The 23,260-nt window shown below is 37.3% G+C and overlaps 1 protein-coding gene across 1 annotated transcript in view; it reads right to left on the bottom strand.

Annotated features, from left to right (window-relative positions):
* The window catches only part of PARD3B (par-3 family cell polarity regulator beta), a 1,003,697-nt gene that overhangs the window by 364,876 nt on the left and 615,561 nt on the right, over window positions 1-23,260 (bottom strand). The window contains exon 15 of the mRNA XM_042995147.1: window positions 18,513-18,628. Coding sequence (XP_042851081.1) covers window positions 18,513-18,628 — 116 coding nt within the window. The remainder of the gene's footprint in view (window positions 1-18,512; window positions 18,629-23,260) is intronic.

Genomic DNA, 23,260 nt, shown 5'->3' with positions numbered 1-23,260 from the left:
CAAGCTTGAGCTTGACCATGGGTAGGGGATCAGGTCACTGCTCTCTTACTGCTTTTCTATGGATTATACATTTCTATCAAAGTAGGACTGGAATAATAGTCTCTAAAGATGAAGACCTATGACTCTTAATCTCGGGGCTGTAAACTTGAGCTCCATGCTGGGTGTAGAGATTATTTAAAAAAAAATAATAAAGATTAAGATCTAAAAGAACTAAGAAATTCTGCCCAACTCATAGAAGTCTCTCTGCACTTCTGTCTACTAGCAGTGACCAGAAGCTCGCCACCTTACAGGGGAGAAATGGCAGACATTATTGGCTGGATGACCCAGTGTCACCAACAACTTCATTCTCCTGGCCAAAGAAATAAAATTGGAAGTTTGCTGGGCAGCACTCTTTATACAATGTCGGATTTCCTGATATAAAGGGAAAAACATTGGAATGTGCTATTACCCTCTGCCCTTCCCCCTCTTTTTTTTTCTTTTTGCCTGGAACATGGGTATGATTGTTGAAGACACAGCACTGGGCAGTAACATTACAGATACAAGGACAAGAGCCAGAAAATCAAGAATGCAAAAAGAAAGGAACATAGGTCTTTGATGGTTCCAGTCAGTCACTGAACTGGTCCCACTCAGATTTCATGTCATATATGACCAATAAACTCCTGTTTATTATACCACTGTTGGTATTCCATTGCAGTGGAATGTGCTCCAGTTTAATACCATTTCAACTGGTAAAGAGTAACTTTCTGTACCTGAAATCTGTTAGTATACATATCATTTTTCCCATAAATATTCTTAACCTGTCTTCTAAGTGATAGTCCTCAATGATAAGAAATCAGCCAATAAAACCCTACATTTCTTTTCCTTTTCAGAGTTAAGTATCACCATCTCTTTCTACCATGGACAGGATTACCTGTTTTTTTAATTCTACTTTAAAATTATTTTACTGCTTCCAATTGATTTTATTCTAGTTGTAAACGTAATATGTATTTCTGTTAGAAGATTTAAAAAGTACAGGAATGTATAAAGATAAAAATTATCCTTGCAACTACCACTAAAGAAAAAACAATGTTAACACTAACATATCTCTATAGTCTTCTCAACTGATGTTTTATCATTGACATTTTTCATTCATTAAATAGTCTCAAAATTTTTATTGGTTGCATAATGGTCTATTATATCTATTAGTTCAATAGCCTATAATTTCACAAACTCTCTAATTGCTGGGAAATTAAGTTCACTATAGTGAAAAATCCTTAAACTTAAATCTTGATTAAATCAAGATTAATTCTTCCAAATGGAATTACTGGATAAAAGATAAAAATAGTGCTAATATCCCTTATGGTGGTGCCTTATACAATTACTACACTGCCTTGCAGGTAAGTAGCATAAATTTAAATATCCAACAAACATGTACTGTGATACTGAGACATGTATATTTCAGCATCTGCGAATGTTTGCCAATATCTCAATTTTCTTATTTACTTGTGAGGTTGAATATATTTCATACACCTTAGGCAACTAAATTTTTGTGTGTGTGAACTGTCTGAGCAGATACTTTCCCAATTTTGTACTGGAATATTTTCTAGTAACTATTTAGAGCTCTTCATATATTAAAGACATTAATTTTTTGTCAAGTATTTTATAGCTATTCCTTTATTCTCATGAACAACAAAGAACATGTGGATAATAGGGAGTGATTATTAAAGTGGTGTCTCTTAATCCTATTTCAAGAATGTGGAGTTTCTAAATTAATTAACACTTCAGGATGTGGATTTAAAGAGGAACAATGTAATCCAAAGTGAACTCTTAGGAACATTTCTTAGTTTTACCTGCATTATCTATAGCTAATGTGTTCTCCAACTTAAGAAAAAATATCTTCTCCTTTCACTCAAATAGGCTTACATACTTTTCTTATATACCAGCACTTTATCTTCACAATGAAACTTCTAAAACATACTTAGAAAAGTACATGATAATGATATATTGATCACCTGTTGAAGATTATCACATTCTTTTACAGATATTCCCAATCCATTAATGATGAAGCATATTTTCAGTTTTTCCAGTGGGGTGGATGATTTGATTGAGCTGACTTTAGAAATGCGTGCTCTTAATGACCTTGTGACCTAATTTTCAATATAATAACATCTCTAGAATACGGTTTGGTCATGAATAAGCACTGTAAGTACTTTTTATAAAGGAATACAATTTATATATTTAAGGGGCTAGTTAAGAGTTAACTTATACATCAATATCAAGTAGCTATGTTTGGGCATTGTACAAATCAGGTTACATGAATATAGGGCATTTTAAAGTTCGTCATTTGTCTTAGCATACTAGGCTACAGTAGATTGCACTTGTATTGATAAATTCTTTGATTAAACCTAAATACAAAAATTGCTTTGTGGATAAAAATGTGCATAAATTATGAAGTTGTGATGGATGAGTCTGTACCACATATTTAAACTATGGAGAATATTTTCAATTTATTTTGAGTTGTGTTCTTTGATTCAGGATTTTGTGGAATCACTGTAGGATATTTGCCATGATGACTAATACTGTGTGACCCAAAGTGAGCAAAATCTCTGAATATTCAGCTTACGCAATATTTGTCACAACTCACATGCAATCAAATTGCTCTATAGTAATGTAATTCAATTTCATGTTGCTGCAGGTAAAAGCAAGCAGTTCAAGCATGTTTTGAATATAATTCCCATGGCACTAGGTTTATGCACATACTATACTTATTCCTCTGCAAAGAGATTTATGGAAAATGAAAATGAGATTAATAAATAAGCACCCAGATTTGTTATAAAAATATTTGTCTTCAACTTTTTCTAATTCTATAAACAAAAGGAATAACTTAGAATTAGATAATATAAATGATATATATTCCTTGAGATAAAATTAAAAACCAACAAAAGGAAGATAAAAAGGAACACAAAGGGAAAAGAATGTCAGTGATAGAACACTAAAAAGGGCCACAAACAATCTGATCTAATTAACCCTCTCTAGCAGTGCAAGTGAATTCACATGATCTAAATCAATTATGTCAAGTGATTGCCTAATTTATTCATAGATTCCTCCAATTAGGAAATAAAGCACATAGTCCTTTTCTTTGAGTTTTAAGCAACTGCTTTCACTCTTTTCTATGTAATGAAATTAAAGCCCTTGGCCTTCAACATTTCCTGAGTTTGACTCTTTCCTTAAATCTGTTCATTTCTATGAACCTTCCCCAAACACTTTCAAGTGAACAAAACTAGTTTGGGTACCAAGTGAATGTGAGCGTGGGGTGCTGCTATAGGGTAGACACCCTCCTAAAACATCTTTACCCCTATTCTATTTTTGCTACCCAAACCATTTGTTTACCCTCTTATTCATTTATCCGTTAATTATTTGTTTGCACTTTAATTCATCTGTTCAAACTTCTGATGCAAAAAAAAAGGGGGGGGGACCAGCCTACTTAGTGAAGTTCAGCCAAATGAATCATTGAGATCAATGGGTTTCTGAGACTGCCCCCAGATTGCTCTGACACTGTCCATCCAAACCATTCATCTTGGATTCACTCAGCACCTGCACATTCTAAGCAGTGAGATGGGTGCTAAAGAAATATAAGGTATTGCCTTGAAGAGGCCTGGAGTTTGATTAGAGTGGAAAAAAAAATTCTCAGTGGATACCCAAAAGTGTGTGCAATTCTGAGCTAAAAATAGTGATACCAGTGATAACTGCTTTAGGTATTCAGAGAAAGAGCTGGAACAGGCAAGACTTGAGTAGGTCCTGAACGAAAGATAGAACTTAAAAAGGAGAGAAGAGTGAGCCTTCCGTTTTTTAGAGTTAAGACTGGGAAATTAATAAGCCTCTGTTGAAACAGAAAGGCATCACAGTTGAATGTACCTGAGTTCAAATCCTGGCTCTGCCACTTAGTACCCATGATCCCTCACACAAGTCAATCTCTTTAAGTCCCATATACATCATCTGTAAAATGGCAATAGAATGACCGTGCAAAACCCCATGCCCGGCATACATCAAATGCTCAAAAAATTTTAGCTACTACCACGATAACGGTTCCTACTGATGCTTTCTTTTTCCTCTTCTAGATGATAGTCATCATCACTGCCTTGAATGTTGGGGCCGAGGAGTTTAATCTTCTCGCTGCACGCAAAGGGAAGTCAGTGGTTTCTAGCCACTGACCATGCAGTACAATAGCAGAGGTTATTTTACTATGCACATGTTGTTCTTTCTGAGGCACCTGCATGCAGTGAGGCACACGCTGCCATCAGAGGTTCATTCCTGCTCTGTTACAATACGGCCGGTTCTTTCATCTGCTCTGCAGTCAATTCCTACTTTTTTAGTGGCCATGGACACCTCTCTACCCTGGAGGTTCTCTCTCGCACCGCATCCCACTTGTCAGGATTGCTCCACATGTCCTAGCTGGTTGGTGACCCTTCCCTCACCCTACTCTGGCTGGTGCAGGTCACCTTTAAACTTCACAGACACAACTCCTCTTTGCCAAGGACACTCCCCAGAGTACCAATCCTATGAGACGGTGTGTGCTCCAGGTTTCTGTGATCAAATGAGTTTGGGAAACATTGCAAATATTGTATCTTGAAGACTCGTGGAAACCATCTTAACACCTGACAATATACATAAAACCTATTAAAGATTGTGAGCAATCTTATGTTTAAAAAGCCTGTTTAACTCAGCACTTTCCAAACGTACTTGACCATTTTTTACTCTATCATTCAAGTCACTACTAAGCCATCCCATCTATTTTCAGTTACATTTCATGTTCATCTACTTTTATATGAACAAACATATTCTTCATTCTTTGATAAGGCTTCATTACGAGCCTATAGCTTGAGGACTTGGCCATTTGTGATTTTCTGCTCACCTGAGTACAGAGAAAGCACTGAGACTATTTACCTGGCAACTACTGATTTAGTAAAGCCTGGAAATAGGAAATCCCTGATGTAACCTATTTTGCACTCCATTTGGATGCTACAATAATTTTTTTTCCAAATTAAAAAAAATGGGCTGTTTTCTAATTCCTCGGTATACCCTTTCTTTGCCTTTAAGTAATTTCAGCTGGAACCTTTGCAGGCTCTCACAATTCTTCTAAGACAATCCTCAGGTGCTTGGGGATTATGCCAGTTACTTTCTGGATCAGCAGAGGGTAGATCAGCTATTCCCAGCTCACGCGAAACCATCACTCTTGATTAGTCAATTTCCAACTTGATCTCTGTTTTAATTTTCACTCCAATTTTAATACTTTCATTGAATAGAGTTCCTAGTACCCTTCTCTTATGAACACTAGAAACCAAGTGGGTATTGAAATATTAGCCTTTCCAGTCTTGTTTCCTTTCTCCTCCACTTGTAGAAATGTATGCATGTTGTACTGAAGATTCTTGGCCAGTGTCTTTTTTTTTTTTTTTTTTTTTTAATATCTAGACATTTGTACCTCTTAATCCTCTTCACCTATTTTATTCATCTTCCCACCCACCTCCCCTCTGGCAACTGCCAGTTCATTTTCTGTATTTATGAGTCTGGTCATTTTTTTTTTTTTTACATTCCATGTGTAAATAAAATCATATGGTATTTGCCTTTGTCTGACTTATTTCACTGAGCATTAATACCCTCTAGGTTCATCCATGTTGTTGCAAATGGCAATATCTTATTCATTTTCTGGCTGAGTAATATTCTATATGTATACATACCGCATCTTCTTTATCCATTCATCTATCAATAGGCACTTAGGGTGCTTCCATATCTTGGCTATTGTAAATAATGCTGCAATAAACACAGGGGAGCATGTATGTTTTAAAAATCTGTGTTTCCATTTTGTATGGGTAAATACCCAGTAGTGGAATTACTGGATTATATCATACTTCTATTTTTAATTTGGTTTGGGAATTTCCATACTATTCTCCAAAGTAGTAGCACCAATTTCTACTAATTAGCACCAATTAGCACTAATTCCTACTAACACTGCAAGAGGGTTCCTTTTTCTCCATACCCTTGCTAACACTTGTTATTTCTTGTCTTTCAGACAGTGGCCATTCTGACTTGTGTGAGGTGATAACTCATTGTGCTTTTAATTTGCATTTATTTCCCTGATGATTAGTGATGTTGAACATCTTTTCATGTATATGTTGGCCATCTTGAGTCTTCTCTGGAAAAAAAAAGTCTATTCATGTCCTCTGCCCATTTCGTAATTGGTTTGGTTTTTTTGTTTGTTTGTTTTCTGGTTTTTTTTTTTTTTTTTTTTTTTTTTTTTTTTTTTTGGTATTGCATTGTAGAAGTTCGTTATATATTTTGGATATTAACCTCTTACTGGCTATGCCATTTGCAAATATCTTCTCCTATTCAGTAGTTTGCCTTTTTGTTTTGTTGATGGTTTCCTTTGCTGTGAAAAAAACTTTTTAGTTTGGTTCAGTAACAATAGTTTACTTTTTATTTTGTTTTCCTGGCCTGAGGAGACATACCATAAATATGTCACTAAGGTTGATGTCCAAGAGATTAGTGCTTATGTTTTCTTTTAGGAGTTTCAGGTCTTACATTTAGGTCATTAATCAATTTTGAATTTATTTTTGTGTATGGTGTAAGTGGTCTAGTTTTCTCAACACCATTTATTGAAAAGACTGTCCTTTCCCTATTGTATAGTCTTTCCTCTTTTGTCATAAATTGACCATGTAAGCTTGGGCTTATTCACTGATCTGTGTCTTTTTTTTTTTGTGCCAGTACCATACTGTTTTGTTTACTACAGCTTTGGAGTATATCTTGAAATATGGGATTGTGATACCCCCAGTTTTGTTCTTCTTTCTCAAGATTGCTGTGGTTACTTGGAGTCTTCCATACAAACTGTAGGATTATTTGTTCTAGTTCTGTGAAAAATTCAATTGGAATTTTAGTAAGTGTTGCACCAAATCTGTAGATTGCCTTCGGTAGTATCGACATTTTAACAATATGAATTCTTCTAATCCATGAGCCTGGAATGTCTTTCCATTTGTGTCATCTTCAATTTCTTTCATCAATGTCTTACAGATTTCAGAGTATAGGTCTTTCACCTCCTTGGTTAAATTTATTTCTAAGTATTTTATTTCCTTTCCAATATCTTTATTCATTTATTATTTCCATATACATCCCTAATCTCTCAAACTTTGTTCATGAGACTATCTACACTAGAGGTAACCTAGAAATAACATACTGTGTCATTACTGATATGTGTCAATTATTTAGAACACTATTTGGCACACAGAAAGCACTCGCTAAATGTGGAAGGAAGGAAGGAAGGAAGGAAGGAAGGAAGGAAGGAAGGAAAGAATGCATAAATTTTACAAGAGACAAAGTATTTTTCCAAGTGTTTAACAAATTTTCAGTCTTATAAAAAAATAGAGTGTTTCTGGTGATGCCCACCTTTGTACTAATAATATATTCTAAATCTGCCATAATCAATGTATATAAAGTGCACACACACACACATACACACACACTGACTTACCCTGGATTAAGCACTTTTTATGATAAGTAAGTCTAAGCTCTGGCTTTGCCTCTGATTCATGTTTAGGTAGACATTTTTCTAACCATTTAATGAAATTCACAAACGTATTAATTAGTATGTACTTTGGAGTGGATAACATTCTTAGCTTTAGGAAATTAAAAGCAAAATATCTATTTTCCCCTATGAGCAAGAGTTGAGATTTGACCTTTAATATAGAATAACATTTTACTTTCAAAAAGTGATTATTTAATTTAGAAATTTTCAGCCTTACAGAGGAAATGCTCAGATGGTTTGCAATAGAAAATACACAATCAAAAAATATATGAAAAATGTGTAGCCACAGGAGTAATTTTAAATGTAAGATTAAAAAATCATATAAAATTGGTGAAAGTCACAAAAATGACTCCCAGATTCTTCCACATACTACTGATAAGAGCAAAAGTGCTTTTCTGGATGGTAAGAGGTCATTTATATCAAAAGCCTTAAATATTTATACACTATTTGGCCAAGAAATGATACTTGTAGAAATATATAATGATAAAATAATCATGATTGTTTACAAAATTTTATGCACTTGCAGGCTCAATTCATTGACATTTCTGAGAGTGAAGAATTGGAAATGACTCTTCTGGCCAAATGATATAACATTAAGCAGATAAATCGGGCTACATTTACTCAAGAGCAAACTTTACAATGAAAAAATATTATAGAGGCAGAGACACAGAGAATAATATCCAAGCTAGGTAGTCCTGAAAGGACACAAATTTGTGAAAAGCACCTGTTCAGTACAATGACTTTTGGGGAAAATTAGAATATAAACATGTGAATATGTATGTATGAGAAAAAAATACACAAGACTAAACATCTTTGCTTTTTAAACAGCTGCAACTGCTACATGTAAAAATGAGATAGTTGTACCTCCCTATAGTCATTTTAGTGTCCACAGGAAATATTGCCACTAATAAATATTTATCACTCAAAATAGCCTTCATAAGAGATAATCATGATACTGCCAAACTCCAACTAACATATACTTATATATTTAAATTTTTTTTTCAGTTTATTTATTTATTTTGAGAGAGAGAGAGAGAGAGAGAGAGCACAAACAGAGGAGGGGCAGAGAGATGGAGAGAAAGAATCCCAAGCAGGCTCCACACCATCAGAGTAGAGCCCAGTGTGGGGCTCAAACTCACGCATTGTGAGATCATGACCTAAGTGCAGATCAAGAGTCAGATGCTTAACCTACTGAGCCACCCAGGCGCCCCATACACTTATACATTTTATGCAACATTTGTTATACTGTTTTTAATTATATATTTCTATATAATGTTTTTAGCTAATGAAATTCTTGCTTCAGAACAACTAAAATGGATATGGTTTATATTTGTAAGGAAAATTTAAATGCTTTGTTCCATTCTTTGAATAGTGTTCTTAGCATCATATTTTTATGAAGATATTCTTATATTAGTACAAAGGTTCCAAAAAAGGAACAGAGAATTTCATTTAAATATGAACAATGATTTAGAAAACAAAGACAATTGAGAATAAAAGATTCATGTTTGGCTTCATTTAACATGCTTGTATGTATCTGAGACGTAGAGTCTCAATTGAGGTACAAAATATATAGAAGAAAGCACTTCATGTACTAATGCAAGTTTTAAGAGGGGCCCAGGAAATTTCAGTTCTAAAGGATAAGGCAGTTTCTCCATTGATCAAGATTTCCCGCCAGAGCACAAATAATGCTCTAAATAGACAGAGGCTAATTTAATAAAGATCTACATGGGTTATTGATGTAATGTCATTAGTTAAGGTTCAATTACAAACATTTCCAAACGTTATGAAGTTTCTTTGTATCTCTTGTGGGAAAGTAGACCTTTGGGGTCCTCTTCCAGACACTGAATTTTTATTTTTTTCAGACACTGAATTTTTAAATTATCTACATATTCCTCCAGGCAATGTCCTAGGTTAAGAAGATAGAAGTGTTGTGTAAAACCACATGACAACATCTGAGACCATTTGTGACCCTGTGATTGGATGAAGGATCTGCATGTGAAATCCGTAGGTAACCTTTTCTCCACGTTTTCACAATATTTACTTGAAGAGAATTTACTTCCATCAACAGTTCCAGTCAATCACCAATTGCAAGAAAAAAACGTGTGGGGGATGTACAGTCTCACTTGCAATATTGCCACTAACATTACCCTTTCCCTGAAGCTGCTGCTACTCAGCAGCCCTGAATCCCTTATGTCCTAGGTCTCAGGTTAAGTATTTTTTTTTTAATTTTTTTTTAATGTTTATTTATTTTTGAGACAGGGAGAGACAGAGCATGAGCAGGGGAGGGGCAGAGAGAGAGAGGCAGACACAGAATCCAAAGCAGGCTCCAGGCTCTGAGCTGTCAGTACAGAGCCTGACGTGGGGGTCCAACTCACGGACCATGAGATCATGACCTGAGCTGAAGTCTGACGCTTAACCAACTGAGCCACCCAGGGGCCCTGGTTTTCTTGACGTTTTGAAAGAACCCTGCTTTAGATGGCAGTGCTATAACCTGTGTGTGAAGTCAGTTATTCCAAGTTTGCCTTACTTGTTCTCCTTTTCTTACCAGAGACATCTCCTAGAATGCAGCCTGACTTTTGATACCTAATTTCTGTAAATTCATTTAACTTGTTTTCATCTAGCCACCCACTTCACTTATAACCTGTGTGGTTAACTATATAAACATATTAAGATGCACTAAAAAATAAAAAGAACTTACATCCTTTATCAAAAACTGAAAAATAAACTATGGTCCCTTTTCCACAATGCTGGTGAATTTTATATTTGTGTTTCTATTTTTTCCTTGCATACCAAATATACTGTAAACCAGAGTTCAGTTTTTTTTTATCATTATTATAGATGTCATAGATGTCAACGCCTGTAAATGTGTTACATCTTCTGGTATGGCTTATCATCACCTGATGTATTTGGGGTGCAGATTCAATTTTAAGCAGATTTGAGCTTTTCTTCTCTTTAAAAAAATTTTTTTTAATGTGTGTTTATTTTTGAGAGACAGACAGAGCACGGGCAGGGGAGGGGCAGAGAAGGAGACACAGAATCCAAAGCAGGCTCTAGGCTCTGACCTGTCAGCACAGAGCCTGATGCGGGGCTTGAACTCACGAACTACAAGATCATGACCTGAGCTGAGGTTGGACAGTCACCCAACTCAGCCACCCAGGCACCCCGCAGATTTGAGTTTCTCAATAGTAGCTGTGCAAATACCTGGGGAGGCTTCTCATACACTTCCTAAGACATCACTCCTTTTCCAGGAGGCATTCTACCCTGTTAAATACGTTAAATTCTACCCTATTAAAATACGGTACCCAGACTTTTTTTTTATAATTTTTTTCATGTTTATTTATTTTTGAGACAGAGACAGAGCACAAGTAGGGGAGGGGCAGAAAGAGAGGGAGACACAGAATCCGAAGCAGGCTCCAGGTTCTGAGCTGTCAGCACAGAGCCCGACGCGGGGCTCGAACCCACGAACTGTGAGATCATGACCTGAGCTGAAGTCAGACACTCAAATGACTGAACCACCTAGGCGCCCAATACGGTACCCAGACTTAAGTGCAGTGCTACAGATGTATTAGGATGAGACCAGAGTCCAGGGAAACTGTTGTCTTCCTTGATCTGCCAACACAGAACTACCTTTGGGGTTGGCCATATCAGGCAAGCAGCTAAAAACCAGGGCCTCCTCAATAACTATTATTACACCAGGCCTCCTAAATCCTACACGTATACAATTGATTTCTTTGAGCCTGACCTTAGGACACTATCTTTATGTTTCACCACCCTCTCCAAAAAAGCCTCACCTCTCCCCAGTCTTCATCTCTATCTAAATTTGGCTTCAGAGACATCACCTCTACGTGAAATTTTATGTTGTTTTTTTTAACTTCTGTACAACTTTATTGTCTACTTACCCTATGAGAATGAAAACACCACAAGAGAGAAGCTTTTGTCTCGTTCACCCAGGATATTGCCTGGGATATAATGAAGAGCCAACAAATATCTGTTAGATGGATGTGTCAGTCTTCGTTAAGTTCTACCTTCTTCAATTCTGGAGAAAAGGCTTAGATGCAAATATTGTCAATCTAACATATCACCCAATTCTCTGAGGCAGCACCTACTGAAAATTTGGTAAGGATGCCTTTCAAACCTTCACCCAAGTTACACAGGTCCACTGTTCATCAAATTCTGTTTAGGATATAATGAGAAGCACCAAGTACAGAATCCTGTATGTTATTGAATTCCTTTCAGAAAGACAATAAGCCTTAATTAGCACATTTTGGGAAAGGGCATGCCAATGCTCCTCCCTACTTTCCTGTATAATTTGGCCCATAAGTCCTGATCAAAAATCGAAATGCCATTAGAAAGATCAAAGTCAATGATAACATTTCCCTGAATTATCAGTCTAGAGATGCAATCAACAAGGAAAGGAGACCTCGGTTGTGTTAGAGACCCCCTCTCTAAAAGAGACCTGTGACCACCACTTTGTCTTTTCCTCTTTTCATTGCACAAACATGGCAATTCTTTGAGGATTGGCGTTGAGATCAGCAGTTTCACCAGTTGCTTCTGGAATTCATCATCTTTGTGAAAACTGGTCATTTGCTTCCTGTTCTCCGGTGCGAGGCCTACTCTTGGTAATTTCTAATGGTCGGGGACAGTCGTTTTATGAGCACGATCCTCTTAGCGAGCAGGAATATAAACTGCCTGCTTCCATTCACTGGCAGACATGGCTTTCCAGTTTGAACATCACTCTCTTGTGTGCATGAAGATAAAATTAACACAGGAACCGGGTGGCTATGTGTTCCACCTGACAGCTGTTACGTGCTCTAAACAATGGGCCCCTCACACACTTTCTTCCTCGTGCTCTAAAAATAGCCCGGCTGTCTAACTCTTACAGGTTTTGCGAGCTTCGAGCAGCTGTTCAGCTCTTCCTGCATTTATTCTTGTAGATGACTGTTATGCGCTCTCGCTTTCCTTTGTCTTTTTAACCATTTGCTTTTCTCCTCCTCTCCACAGCCAAGGTTATCTTGGCAAGTTCTCCAAGCAGCCCCACTAGTATCTTTAGATGCCTCTCCCTTTTCTTCCTCTTGGAGATAAGTTATCATCATAATGTCAGAATTTCCTCTAGGGGATCTTTCCTTAACTCTTGGGTTTTCCTTTCCTGTTAGACTTTCTATCTAGGTACACGCAACAAACACCATTTCTCTTGTTTTCTACTGAAGCCTCAGTGTTTAATTTATTTCCTGGCACACAATAGGCATGCAATAAACATTTATTTAATGAATGATAAACATTTTCTGCAATTCCTTAATTTTGACTTCTGAAATGTAAGGCATACACCTGACTATGTCCTTGTACTCTTCCTGGTCTTTGAGAGATAGTTAACAGGCACTTTCTTTTAGTGTTACCATGAATCCTTCCTTACCAACCAAGTTTCTGTTTTTGTTTTTGTTTTTCTTTTAGCGAGTCACTTATAACTTAAACAGCAGTGCTCGATTCAGCTTTCATGGTCTTCAGGGGTATTGCTTATTGATGGACAATGAAGATGATCCATGGATATACATACACATTTATGGTAAGATATATATTAATATATTACATGGCATACATAATATATAGTGGCAGATAAACCGTCATCACAAATATCTGAACATACAGTTTTATACACATTCTGTGTATTTAGTGTTCAGGATTCTTGTCTTATTCCAAAGAATTCATATGGAACTACCTTGCTGTACCAAAAAAAAAAAAATTTTAGTGACAGCGACAAGGATTTGGGGTGGGGAGGCTTTGGGGAGCCTTGATTCTCCACCCACCTCTGGGCACCTGCAGACGTGGGCCAGGCAGCTAGCCTTGTGAGGGAGTGGGGAGCCGAGGCTGCCCTGAGTCCCTGTGGACACTTGCACACACAGGCCCAAAAAATAATTTTAAGAAGAAATTAGTAGAGTGGGTTTAATGAACTTTTTGCATGCCCATCTTCAGTCTGATGCTAGAGATACCTAACTCCTCTGAAAGGAATGTCTGACATGTATGCAAGGGTTATATTCAAAACATGACCCAAATATTTACTTACCTTTGTTGGTATTAGAAATCAGCCTATTTATAATTTCCTTCCCCTGTGGGCATCTACAAACATTTTCTATCTTAAAAAAGTTTAGAACCAGCAAGTAACAGAAAAGTACAAGCGCTGAATTACAGATCTTGGAAGAAAATCAGCCAATTTATATATCATCTTGATTTTAGGGAGAGTTCATCCAAGGCACATGTACTTTTGTAAGAGACTGCGGGACATGGAATGCTAACAATCTTCATTGTCAGTGAACTTCCTAAGCTTGTGTCTGAATGTCTCAGGCCTCACTTTCAGCTCATTTCCTCTTATTGAACAGAGGCAGGACAGCTGGCCAGCATCTAGCATCTGCACTGTCCTCAGTCTTCCCTAACTGAGTTACGGACCACGCTTCTGAAATGGGAGAAGGCCAATTTGAAACAAAAGTAAAAACTCTCAAAAAAAAAAAATCTTGTGGGAAATAACATTTTAAACTGAACTTTGAATGGGCCTATAGATTAGGTCAGGGGACGGGCCAAAACACTGAAGTGCTGTCCCTTGAACAATTCAGATTCATTCTTAGATAGTATTACAGGGTCATAAAACACCAGGCTTGGAAATTAAAGATGTTTATGTCTCATCAGAAAGTCTTTGAATGTAACTCTCTGGCATACTGCCAAAAGGGCAGCTCTTTGGGGGAAAACCCTATGCCAAAGGCCAAAGAGGCAGCTGTGTTATTCAGCTCCTGAGAGCTTCCAACTCAACACCCACACAAGCTCAATTATGAGCAAATTAAAGGGATCCAGACTGAACATAGTAATTCTGGTAATTTAAATAAATAGAGGAAAGTCTACAATTAGTAGGAAAAGATTGATTTTCTGGAAAACCCAGAAAATGACACCCTAACCCCTTTGAATAAGCATAGTTACATCCAATTATTTAAAAATAAATTTCCTTTTATTCATCATTTTAATCATTCTGATCTGACTTAAAAGTGGTCACATGCATGCCAGCAAAAGTATTCCCAAAATAGAGGCAGAATAGCCTCAAAAAAAAAAAATCTATACTGGCTATATAGGACTTAATGACATTGAGTAGAATTGTAATCAAAGTTTTATATCTACATTTTAAAGCACATAGATAATGTACAACTCGTGTCTACCTTTTTTAGTGCAGAGAAAAACTGAAAGTAATTCAGAAATAACAGAGATTGAATATTGGGGAATCTATTAATATAACTCACTATGTTAATAGAATAAAGAACAAAATACACATGGTCTTTCTGTATAGATCTTTAAAAATCACTTGATAAAATTAAACATCAGCTACAGATTAAACAAAATGAGCAAATGAACTTTTTAAGAAGCTAGGAATATGAGGAAATTTATTTAACTTGATAAAAACATTTCTTCTATCAGGAAGCATCAGCAAATTCATAATTAATGGACAGAGGCATGTAGTATGCACGTACACAGTGAAAGCATTCTTGTTTAACGTTTAAGTTCATTTTGATAAGCTGATCTAAATAAAGTTCATGTGGAAGAATAAATATATATGAGGAGCCAAACTGATTTTACCAAAGAAGAAAAATCAGAGGAAGTTTTTCCTAATAAGTTATCAGAATACAACGAAATAGCATAACATAAACAAGGTGACACTGGCATGGAATAAATATGTCAATAGACTATGTCTAGAAACTGACCCATGTATGCAAGGAAACTTAGTATTCAATGTTATTACATTCTGAATTAATGGGGACAGGATGTAACAGTCAATACATGTCATGAATAATTCACCTATTATCACAAATAAACATTTTTCTGCCTCATTCACTGTGGATAAATATATTACAGATTGGTAAACATTTTTTAAAAAGCCTTTAGGGCACCTGGGTGGCTCAGTCAGTTAAGCATCTGGCTCTCGATTTCGTCTCAGGTCAAATGCTTCATGAGTTCAAGCCCCACATAGGGCTCTGTGTTGACAGTATGGAGCCTGCTTGGGATTCTCTCACTCCCTCTCTCTCTCTGCCCCTCCCCTGTTTGCTCACTCGCTCTCTCTCTCTCAAACTAAATAAATAAATGTAAAAAAAAAAGCCTTTAAAAGTACAAGAAGAAAACAATGTGGCAAGTATAAAGCCTAAAGGTCATGAAAATGGAAATTTTTTACTCTGAGACTAAAATGTTTTTTATAGTAAAGGATATCACAATCAAACTAAGAAGACAATAGACTGCAAGAAATTCTTTGCAACATACATAACAACTTTCTAAAGATAAAAAAAATTAAGAAATGGAAATATTTTTGGCAAAGGATATAAATAGGTATAATCATAGAATATAAAAGACAAAAGGACCCTCCAAAAAAAGCCCCAAACCAAAAAGACTCCCCAAACTCTCAATCCCAACTTCAGTCAAAAAGGGAAAATTAAATTGTCAATTCAGATGCACTCATAAAACACAATACAACTATTATAAAGAAACACAACACACAATACACACACACACATACACGGGTGATGCAGCGAACAGAATGCTGCGTATACATAGCAAACTATTTTTAAATCATGTTTGTATCTGGAGATGAGGTGGCTTCTTTCTCATAAGAGTTGTCTGTCTTTTGAAACGTAAGTGAAGTAAATGGAACTCACTCACCTTTAAAATAACTTGAACATAATATGCAAGTTAAACTACTAGCTTAGACTCAACAGCAAAAATGAAAAAAAAACAAAGAAGGTACTAATGGGGACTGTCCGCCTTCAAAGATTCCTGCAGACTTTGTCAAGGAGAACTATCCAATAAAAATTACAAGATAAATAAAAGGTTTTCTCTTTTTAATTTTGTACCATAAGAAATTGCCATTTTTCCAGGTCCAAAAGAGCCAAATAGCATTAATTGGAGATTCAGGCTTAAAACCTTAGGATTGATTGTTTGATTATTTATTTTTCACTTTGGAAGATTGGACCTTGATCCTGCTATCCTACAAGCAGAGCCGCAACTTTTTTAGTAAATATATTAATTCCTTACTTTGGCCCAGTGCTATTTATAGAAAACTAAACAACATTCTTTTCACCTAATCAAACAGGAAAGACACTTCCAAATGTTTACCATTCTGATATCATCTGAGTTTATTCACTAAGAAAACCAACACATCTATTGAGCTCATTCAATTGTTCTGGGGAGAGGGCTCAGAAAGCCTCTAGAATGTTGACCCTTGGAGCCCTCTGCAAGAGTCTTAGCTTTAAATTGGCATTTACTGGAAGAGATCAAGCTTTGATGGTATATGAAATAGTTTTTTTTTTTTTTAAACCATATTTTACTACTTCTGCTGTGTGGTGCATTTAAGCCAATGTTTTGGCACTTGGGTCCTGAAGTAAATAGCTCATGACCTCTGCCCAATTATGTAAACTGAACAAACAGTACTGCTATTTTCATTTATGGTATAATTACAGTAGAATGCAATGAGTGACAGCCATACATATTTTCGAAGGGCTATTTCAATTTAAAAAAGAAAACTTCTCAAAGTTTTCAGTAATAAAAAATATACACAGAAATACCATTTCTGGCTATGACTTAGGTTTTATTTTAATAGATTTGACAATATTTTTTTTTTCTTACAATGAGTGCTATGTATTGATGGTCACTTTCTGTTTTAATTAAATGAAGAAAATAGTAATATATTCTTGCCCCAAATTAAAAGAAGTTTTCATCCATTCATTTTCCCCATGGAGAAATTAGAAAGATACAATAAAAATACTTATCAAGCATTTTGTAAAAATCAAGTTTTCCTCAAATTATTAATAATAACCTTGGTCACTGTCACACATTATTCCTTTGGTTTGTCAAAGGTTCACCCTCAAGAAAATCCCCTATTCCAGCCAGTGCTCAGGATTTCTATCCCTCTCTCACTGTAGGTGGTTAGAACAAATGTATCCCAGTGACCTAGTTAATTTATAGAAAATGGAATCAATTTCCCTTGTTTCATCCTGACTGAACGTTTTTCTGAACTCACCTGAGTAACAGATAAGCACTATTTATCAGATTGCTTGGTGGAGCACAAAGTTTTGATTATTTTATACTCTTATTGCTACTAATGAAATATGCACTATGCCTCAAAAAAATTTGCAAAGCATGGCCTGCAAGCACCCAGCAGCAAAGAATATTTCCTGAGGATTTATTTTGCACGGACACCCTTCTCTCAGAATCGTTTCTCTCCAAGTGCCTATGAGGGCACAGCAATGTTCTTGGGTGTCTGAGCTGTCTTCCGGGTTCCCACATCCTAGGACCAGGAGAACACAATTTGCAGGGGCCCTTGCTCTGCCCTAGCACCCAAAAGTCACCCAGAAATTCCCTGCAGAGCTCGGAAACTCAATGAGGTTGTGCAGGCATGGACCCAGGGTACCCTGACACCCTAGATCTGGCAAACCCAGAGACCCTTTTTTCCCTTCAGTGTTAACAGTGTCTGGAGATGGGCATTTAAAGAGATAAGGCTTCCTCATTGCTGCTACCCCTAGCCACTGTACATGGAGATGGGCAACCCTTTAGAGGATTCATTTAACCACACTATCTTCCCAGACCCTGCAACAGGTGCATACGTGAGAAATGCAAAGGCTCTGGAGGAAGTGAGAGTACAAATACAGAGGCAGGTGACTTACTGGTGCCTATGGTATTCTGACCATCTGGAAGGAATAATCCTATTGTTCTGACCTCTATGAACCACTTTATAAAAATATCATTTCTCTCTCTTTTAAAAAGGGGTAATTACAATTAGATGGTGAGAGGAGACAGGGAGATGGGATGACCACTAGCCCCTCCTCCAGGCTTCAGCAGACTTTGCCCCCTAAGGTTGGAGCTGAAGAAACAAAGGGAGGACATTCGGGAAGACAGATGGGCTGAGGCTGGAGTGCTGACCCGCATGTCACTGGCCCTCACTTACCAAGGTCCATGCTCTTTGAGGCTTTCAGATTCATTGATTCAGGCTGCCTGGCCGGTGTCACGGATCTGAAGTGGGTGTGCTGATCTGGAAAATACACTGCCGAATCCACCCCAGAGCTATGGAAAGAAGCCACATGCCATATTTAGATTTAGAGTAAAAAAAAAAAAATTTTTTTTCTCCTTTGGTCAAGGAAGCAGTTGTCATTTTGAACACAGCCCCTCCTCATTCCCCCTATAGTTCCCAACCATGTATTTGCAACGAATTCTTGAATCTCAGGTTGCTTTCATGAGATGTAGCAACTCTATTTTTAAGTATTTTATCACACTCTACAATTTAAATAAAATATTCTCTGGCTAATATCATGTTTTCCTCTTCACTGATTTCTGCTAATTGGGATCCTGCTGTACAATATAGAACTTTCAGTGGGAAAGGCTAGCCTGGAATGAACTGGCGCTTCAAAGGAGGTCACTGGATATTAGCAGAACCTAAGAGCAGGTTAAGAGATTTCCGTGGGCTAAGCATGCCCTTCCTTTAAAAACAAGTGAAAGGGTTGTATCCTTTAGAGAAAACCATCCTGCTGAAAGACTGATGGCCGCAGTAGTTTGGTTTTCTACTTTATTTAGTTCCATTTCCTAAAACTAACGTTAATACTGAGCAAATAGTCTGCTCATCGATAATATAAAAAGGAAATAACAGGAAAAGCACGCTTGACGATTTAGACACAAGATACATTAAATGCCCATCATAGGCTTCCTAGTACTTGTAGTCCGTCTCAAATAACTCTATTTCTGCTAAATATTTTATTTATTTTTGCTTGAGATTGAAAGGGATTATATAAGGGAATTGCAGACAATGCCTTATTTCGTGGTTAGAAAATAAATCATATTTATAAATTGTATAAATTAAATTATAGCTGCTTTCTCCCTTGGTATTATCATATATTTAGAAAGTTAATATGGTGGCTCATTTCAACATAGCTTTATTCTAATTTTAAATGCAGTGAAACCCAAATCAAGTATCTGATAAATCTGAAAGTACCGAGTGAGGTTGAGGTTTCAAACAGTTGGGATTTGACACTTTACGTGAACAATAAAACAACAACAAAAAATGAACTGTTAGGTATGAGAATCCTAAAATGTACAGGGGACCTCAATTTCTTAACCAAATATTCCAAAATAAGTTTAATCTTTTCCTGAAACTCATTAGTTATGCACATTCAATATTGCCTTGCAGGAATATTAAAATTAAAATGCAGCCATAATAATATTGCTGAGTTAATGGATGAACCTCCATTATTGTAATACAGTGGGTGGCTTAAGGAAGCACCTATGACAGGCGCAGAGCACAGAGCTCAAGACCACAGATGCCAGAGCTGGTCTGCTTAGTTCCAAATCCTGGCTCTGCTCCTGATGAGTTGTGGGACCCGGCCACATAATGGGACCTCTCTGTGCTTCAATTTCCTTATGTATAAAATGGGCATAATTACACTCCCTGCCTCACACGTTTACTAAGAGATACAATGAGTTTGGAAAGAAATTTGTAAAGTAAGGAGAAGAGATTCTGGCACAGAGTAAGTGGCAAAGAAGCATTCAGGAAACAGATAACCAGGTAAACAAATAGACCACTCTTGCTGCCCAAGACCACAGTCTTGCTGACTGTAAATTTTTGCTTTTCGAGTTACCTATAGGATTTTTCCAGTTTCTTTCTTTCTGTTTTTGTTAAAGTCAGTTTTTGTTCTATGTATATATACATGGTTTCATGAAAATGTCTCAAGAAATTCAAATCTATACAATTATATAATCTTTATAATTATAAAGCTTTTGGTTTGTTTTGGCTTCTTTCTTGGTGTCTGGCTATATTTTCAATATCACTGACTTATATAAAGTACATCTGATGTGGTAGGGAGTGACGACAAAATATGCCAGTGGTGGGCAGAAATCCTTGAACCACCCGTGCTGCTGACAATGGCCTGGCGTAACAGCAACACTCCAATTGTTTCAGCCCATTTTAAAGAAGACTTCTGAGAGGCTACTATGAACATGAGCTTCCCCCTGAGCCTCGATGTTCTGGAAGCACTTGCCTTTAAATGTGTTTATTCGACCTTTATTTGCACTTAGTTTTTCATCCTTTGATGTCTTGTGATGATGTGGTTTTAGTGTCAGAAAGACTCATGGCCTTCATAGAATCTGAGAATTTAAGGGCCGGAAGGCATTACAGGTCACCTCATCTAATTCTTGTAGATAAGACACCAAGGCCCAAAGAGGAGGCTGATGTTCCAAGGTCACACAGCTGGCCAGTGCCAAAGTGAGGACCAGAACTGTTTATTCTTAATAGTGCTTTTCTTGGAGCCACGGAAGCTTTGGCTAAAATGGTGGCTAACCCGGGGCCCTAGTGCAAATGATGCTGACACTATGGAGATCAAAACTTTCCCTTTTTGTGCAGATTCACTCACTCTCTTACGCTGCTTGCATTTTAGGTCAGCTCTTTGTTTCAGTAGGGTGATACATACCATCAAATACAAGGAGATCAAAGCGTCAACCCAAACAGATGCCCTCAGTTACAATGAAAGGCATTAGGGAGGTGGCTTAGGACCAACATGAATATTCCTCATTAAAACTTGGGTCACACTGCATTTAAAGTGCTCTGCTCCAGGGAGACAAGGGGAATGTACCCAGCTGAGTAACACATTGGTTAACCTGTTTTATTGTCTTACTTTACACCAAACTAAGTATTAATTGACATATTAAACATAAGAATTCAGATTTTTTGAGGCTCTCGGGAAGCAATTATCCCCATCCCCATTTTAAACAGCAAGGTGGAATGCCACTTGCTAAGCAACATCAGGTAAGGATCTGTCTAAAGTGAATTTTTTGGTACAAATGTTTAGATATAATGCAGGCTGATCAAAGAAACAAAGAGCTGCTTTCTATAAATGAATGTAACAAATGTTCACATGTGTATGTCCGCACACTATATATACCTGAATCAATCCATTAAATTGATCATAGTGATTCATACATCTGTTGCCATTGCTTTGAATGGGACCAAGTGCACATTTTGGAACCTTCTATAGAAGGGCCCTTTTTGCCATGATGCCAAATAAGAAATAAGGCAAAATAAGGCTGATCTTTAAGGAGGGAAGTAAGTGTAATATGAGAAATTGCAAGATTAGAGCCAATGTGAGCATACGGTACAAATAATGAAGTGCAGTACTGAGTTGATGTGAAAATATTTTAGAGATGTAAGTGAGACCAGTGAAACCGTTTGTAATTTTATGCTACATATTGAAAGTTTTTGGAGGGAAGGGGTGACACAGCGATTAACTCTAAAATATGACATGTTTTAATTTTGAAGAAAGGTAGCATGTGCTCATGGCTGAGTGGCTGTAGTGGGAAGCTGCAAGTTGACAGGCCAAAGACATGTTTTAAATAAAGGCCATGTTTTCAGCATGAACAACCAGGGACTCTATCAAATAGAAATGATACTCAATGTCAAATTATGCTGCATAATGAATAAATAAAGGTAGCGTGAAACATATGCTAGTGTCCTGAATACGGTGACAAATCGGGAACGTAAAAGACATATAAGACCCAGCCATGAATGTTCAAGGAGAACTGTCAGAAATAAAAAGGAAGGGGAAGAAGATTTTGAGAGGTATGGCAAAAAAAAAATTCTGAAGTCTCAGGTGTCCATGAATAGGGCTTCAACAACTGGCTACTATGAGTAAGAGTAGATGAAGGAAGGAAGGAAGGAAGGAAGGAAGGAAGGAAGGAAGGAAGGAAGGAAGGAGGGAGGGAGGGAGGGGAGAGGCAGAGACAGAGAACCCAGAGAGTATGCAGACAGAAAAAATATAAACATGTAGGGAATAACCAAATGTTGTTGAAACTGTTAATAAAATTGAATATATTCTGTTATTAATTTGCCTTACAACCACCCTGAAATATCACAGCAGAAAATATACTTCCTTTACATTTATTTTTTATTTAGACACACGTATTCCCAAGTTTTGTCCAATAATTGATGACATAATACTACAAGTTCAGGAAACTCCTGATGTCTTTTTGGTTCAAGACGCGGGCATTAAGTTGGATCACATTTGTGTCTCACTTCTCATGCAAGAGTCGTTTTCTGTTTCACAAGACTGGCTGCATCCCTAAAGAACCACTTTTCCCTTTTAGAGAGCTTTTAACTTTTTTTTGAAATCCAGGGCAGCCTCCCTTGCTCAACCCTCCTGGCTCCCTTCCAACCCTTCCTCCATCCTGAGTTCCACACATCCCAAACCCCCTGCTGCTACCGGTCACCTAGGCAACACAGCAGCTTGCAGGATGGTGCAGGTCACGAGATCCCAGGGGAAGAGTTTCAAAGCTTTACCTTTGTTCCTTCCATCTCAAAAATGTCTTTGGCTCTGCCCCTTTCTCTCCAGCCATGCTGCTCCTCTCTTCATTCAAGCCCTCTCTTCTCTTGCCAGTCCCCAGACTATCCTCTTTTATGGCTTTCCCCATCCACAACTGAACTCACTCAACTTGATATTGTCACCGCCCCTCCCCCACCAACAGAAGAAATCTGTGGAGACATTGAAGCATCCAAAAAGGGAGTTGTCAATTCCCAATCATTCCATCTCTGCAATATCTCTAAGGCCCTCTCTCACCTGAAGAGGTTTCTCATCCGAAAGCTTCTCCCTCCCCTCCCCAGCACTGTTCCCTAGTACCTTTCACGGCTACTGCCCTCGAAAACCTGCAAAGAGCCTC

The sequence above is a fragment of the Panthera tigris genome, chromosome C1, assembly GCF_018350195.1.
Source record: "Panthera tigris isolate Pti1 chromosome C1, P.tigris_Pti1_mat1.1, whole genome shotgun sequence".
In the NCBI taxonomy this organism is placed as follows: domain Eukaryota; kingdom Metazoa; phylum Chordata; class Mammalia; order Carnivora; family Felidae; genus Panthera; species Panthera tigris.
This window is presented reverse-complemented; position numbering and strand designations above follow the sequence as displayed.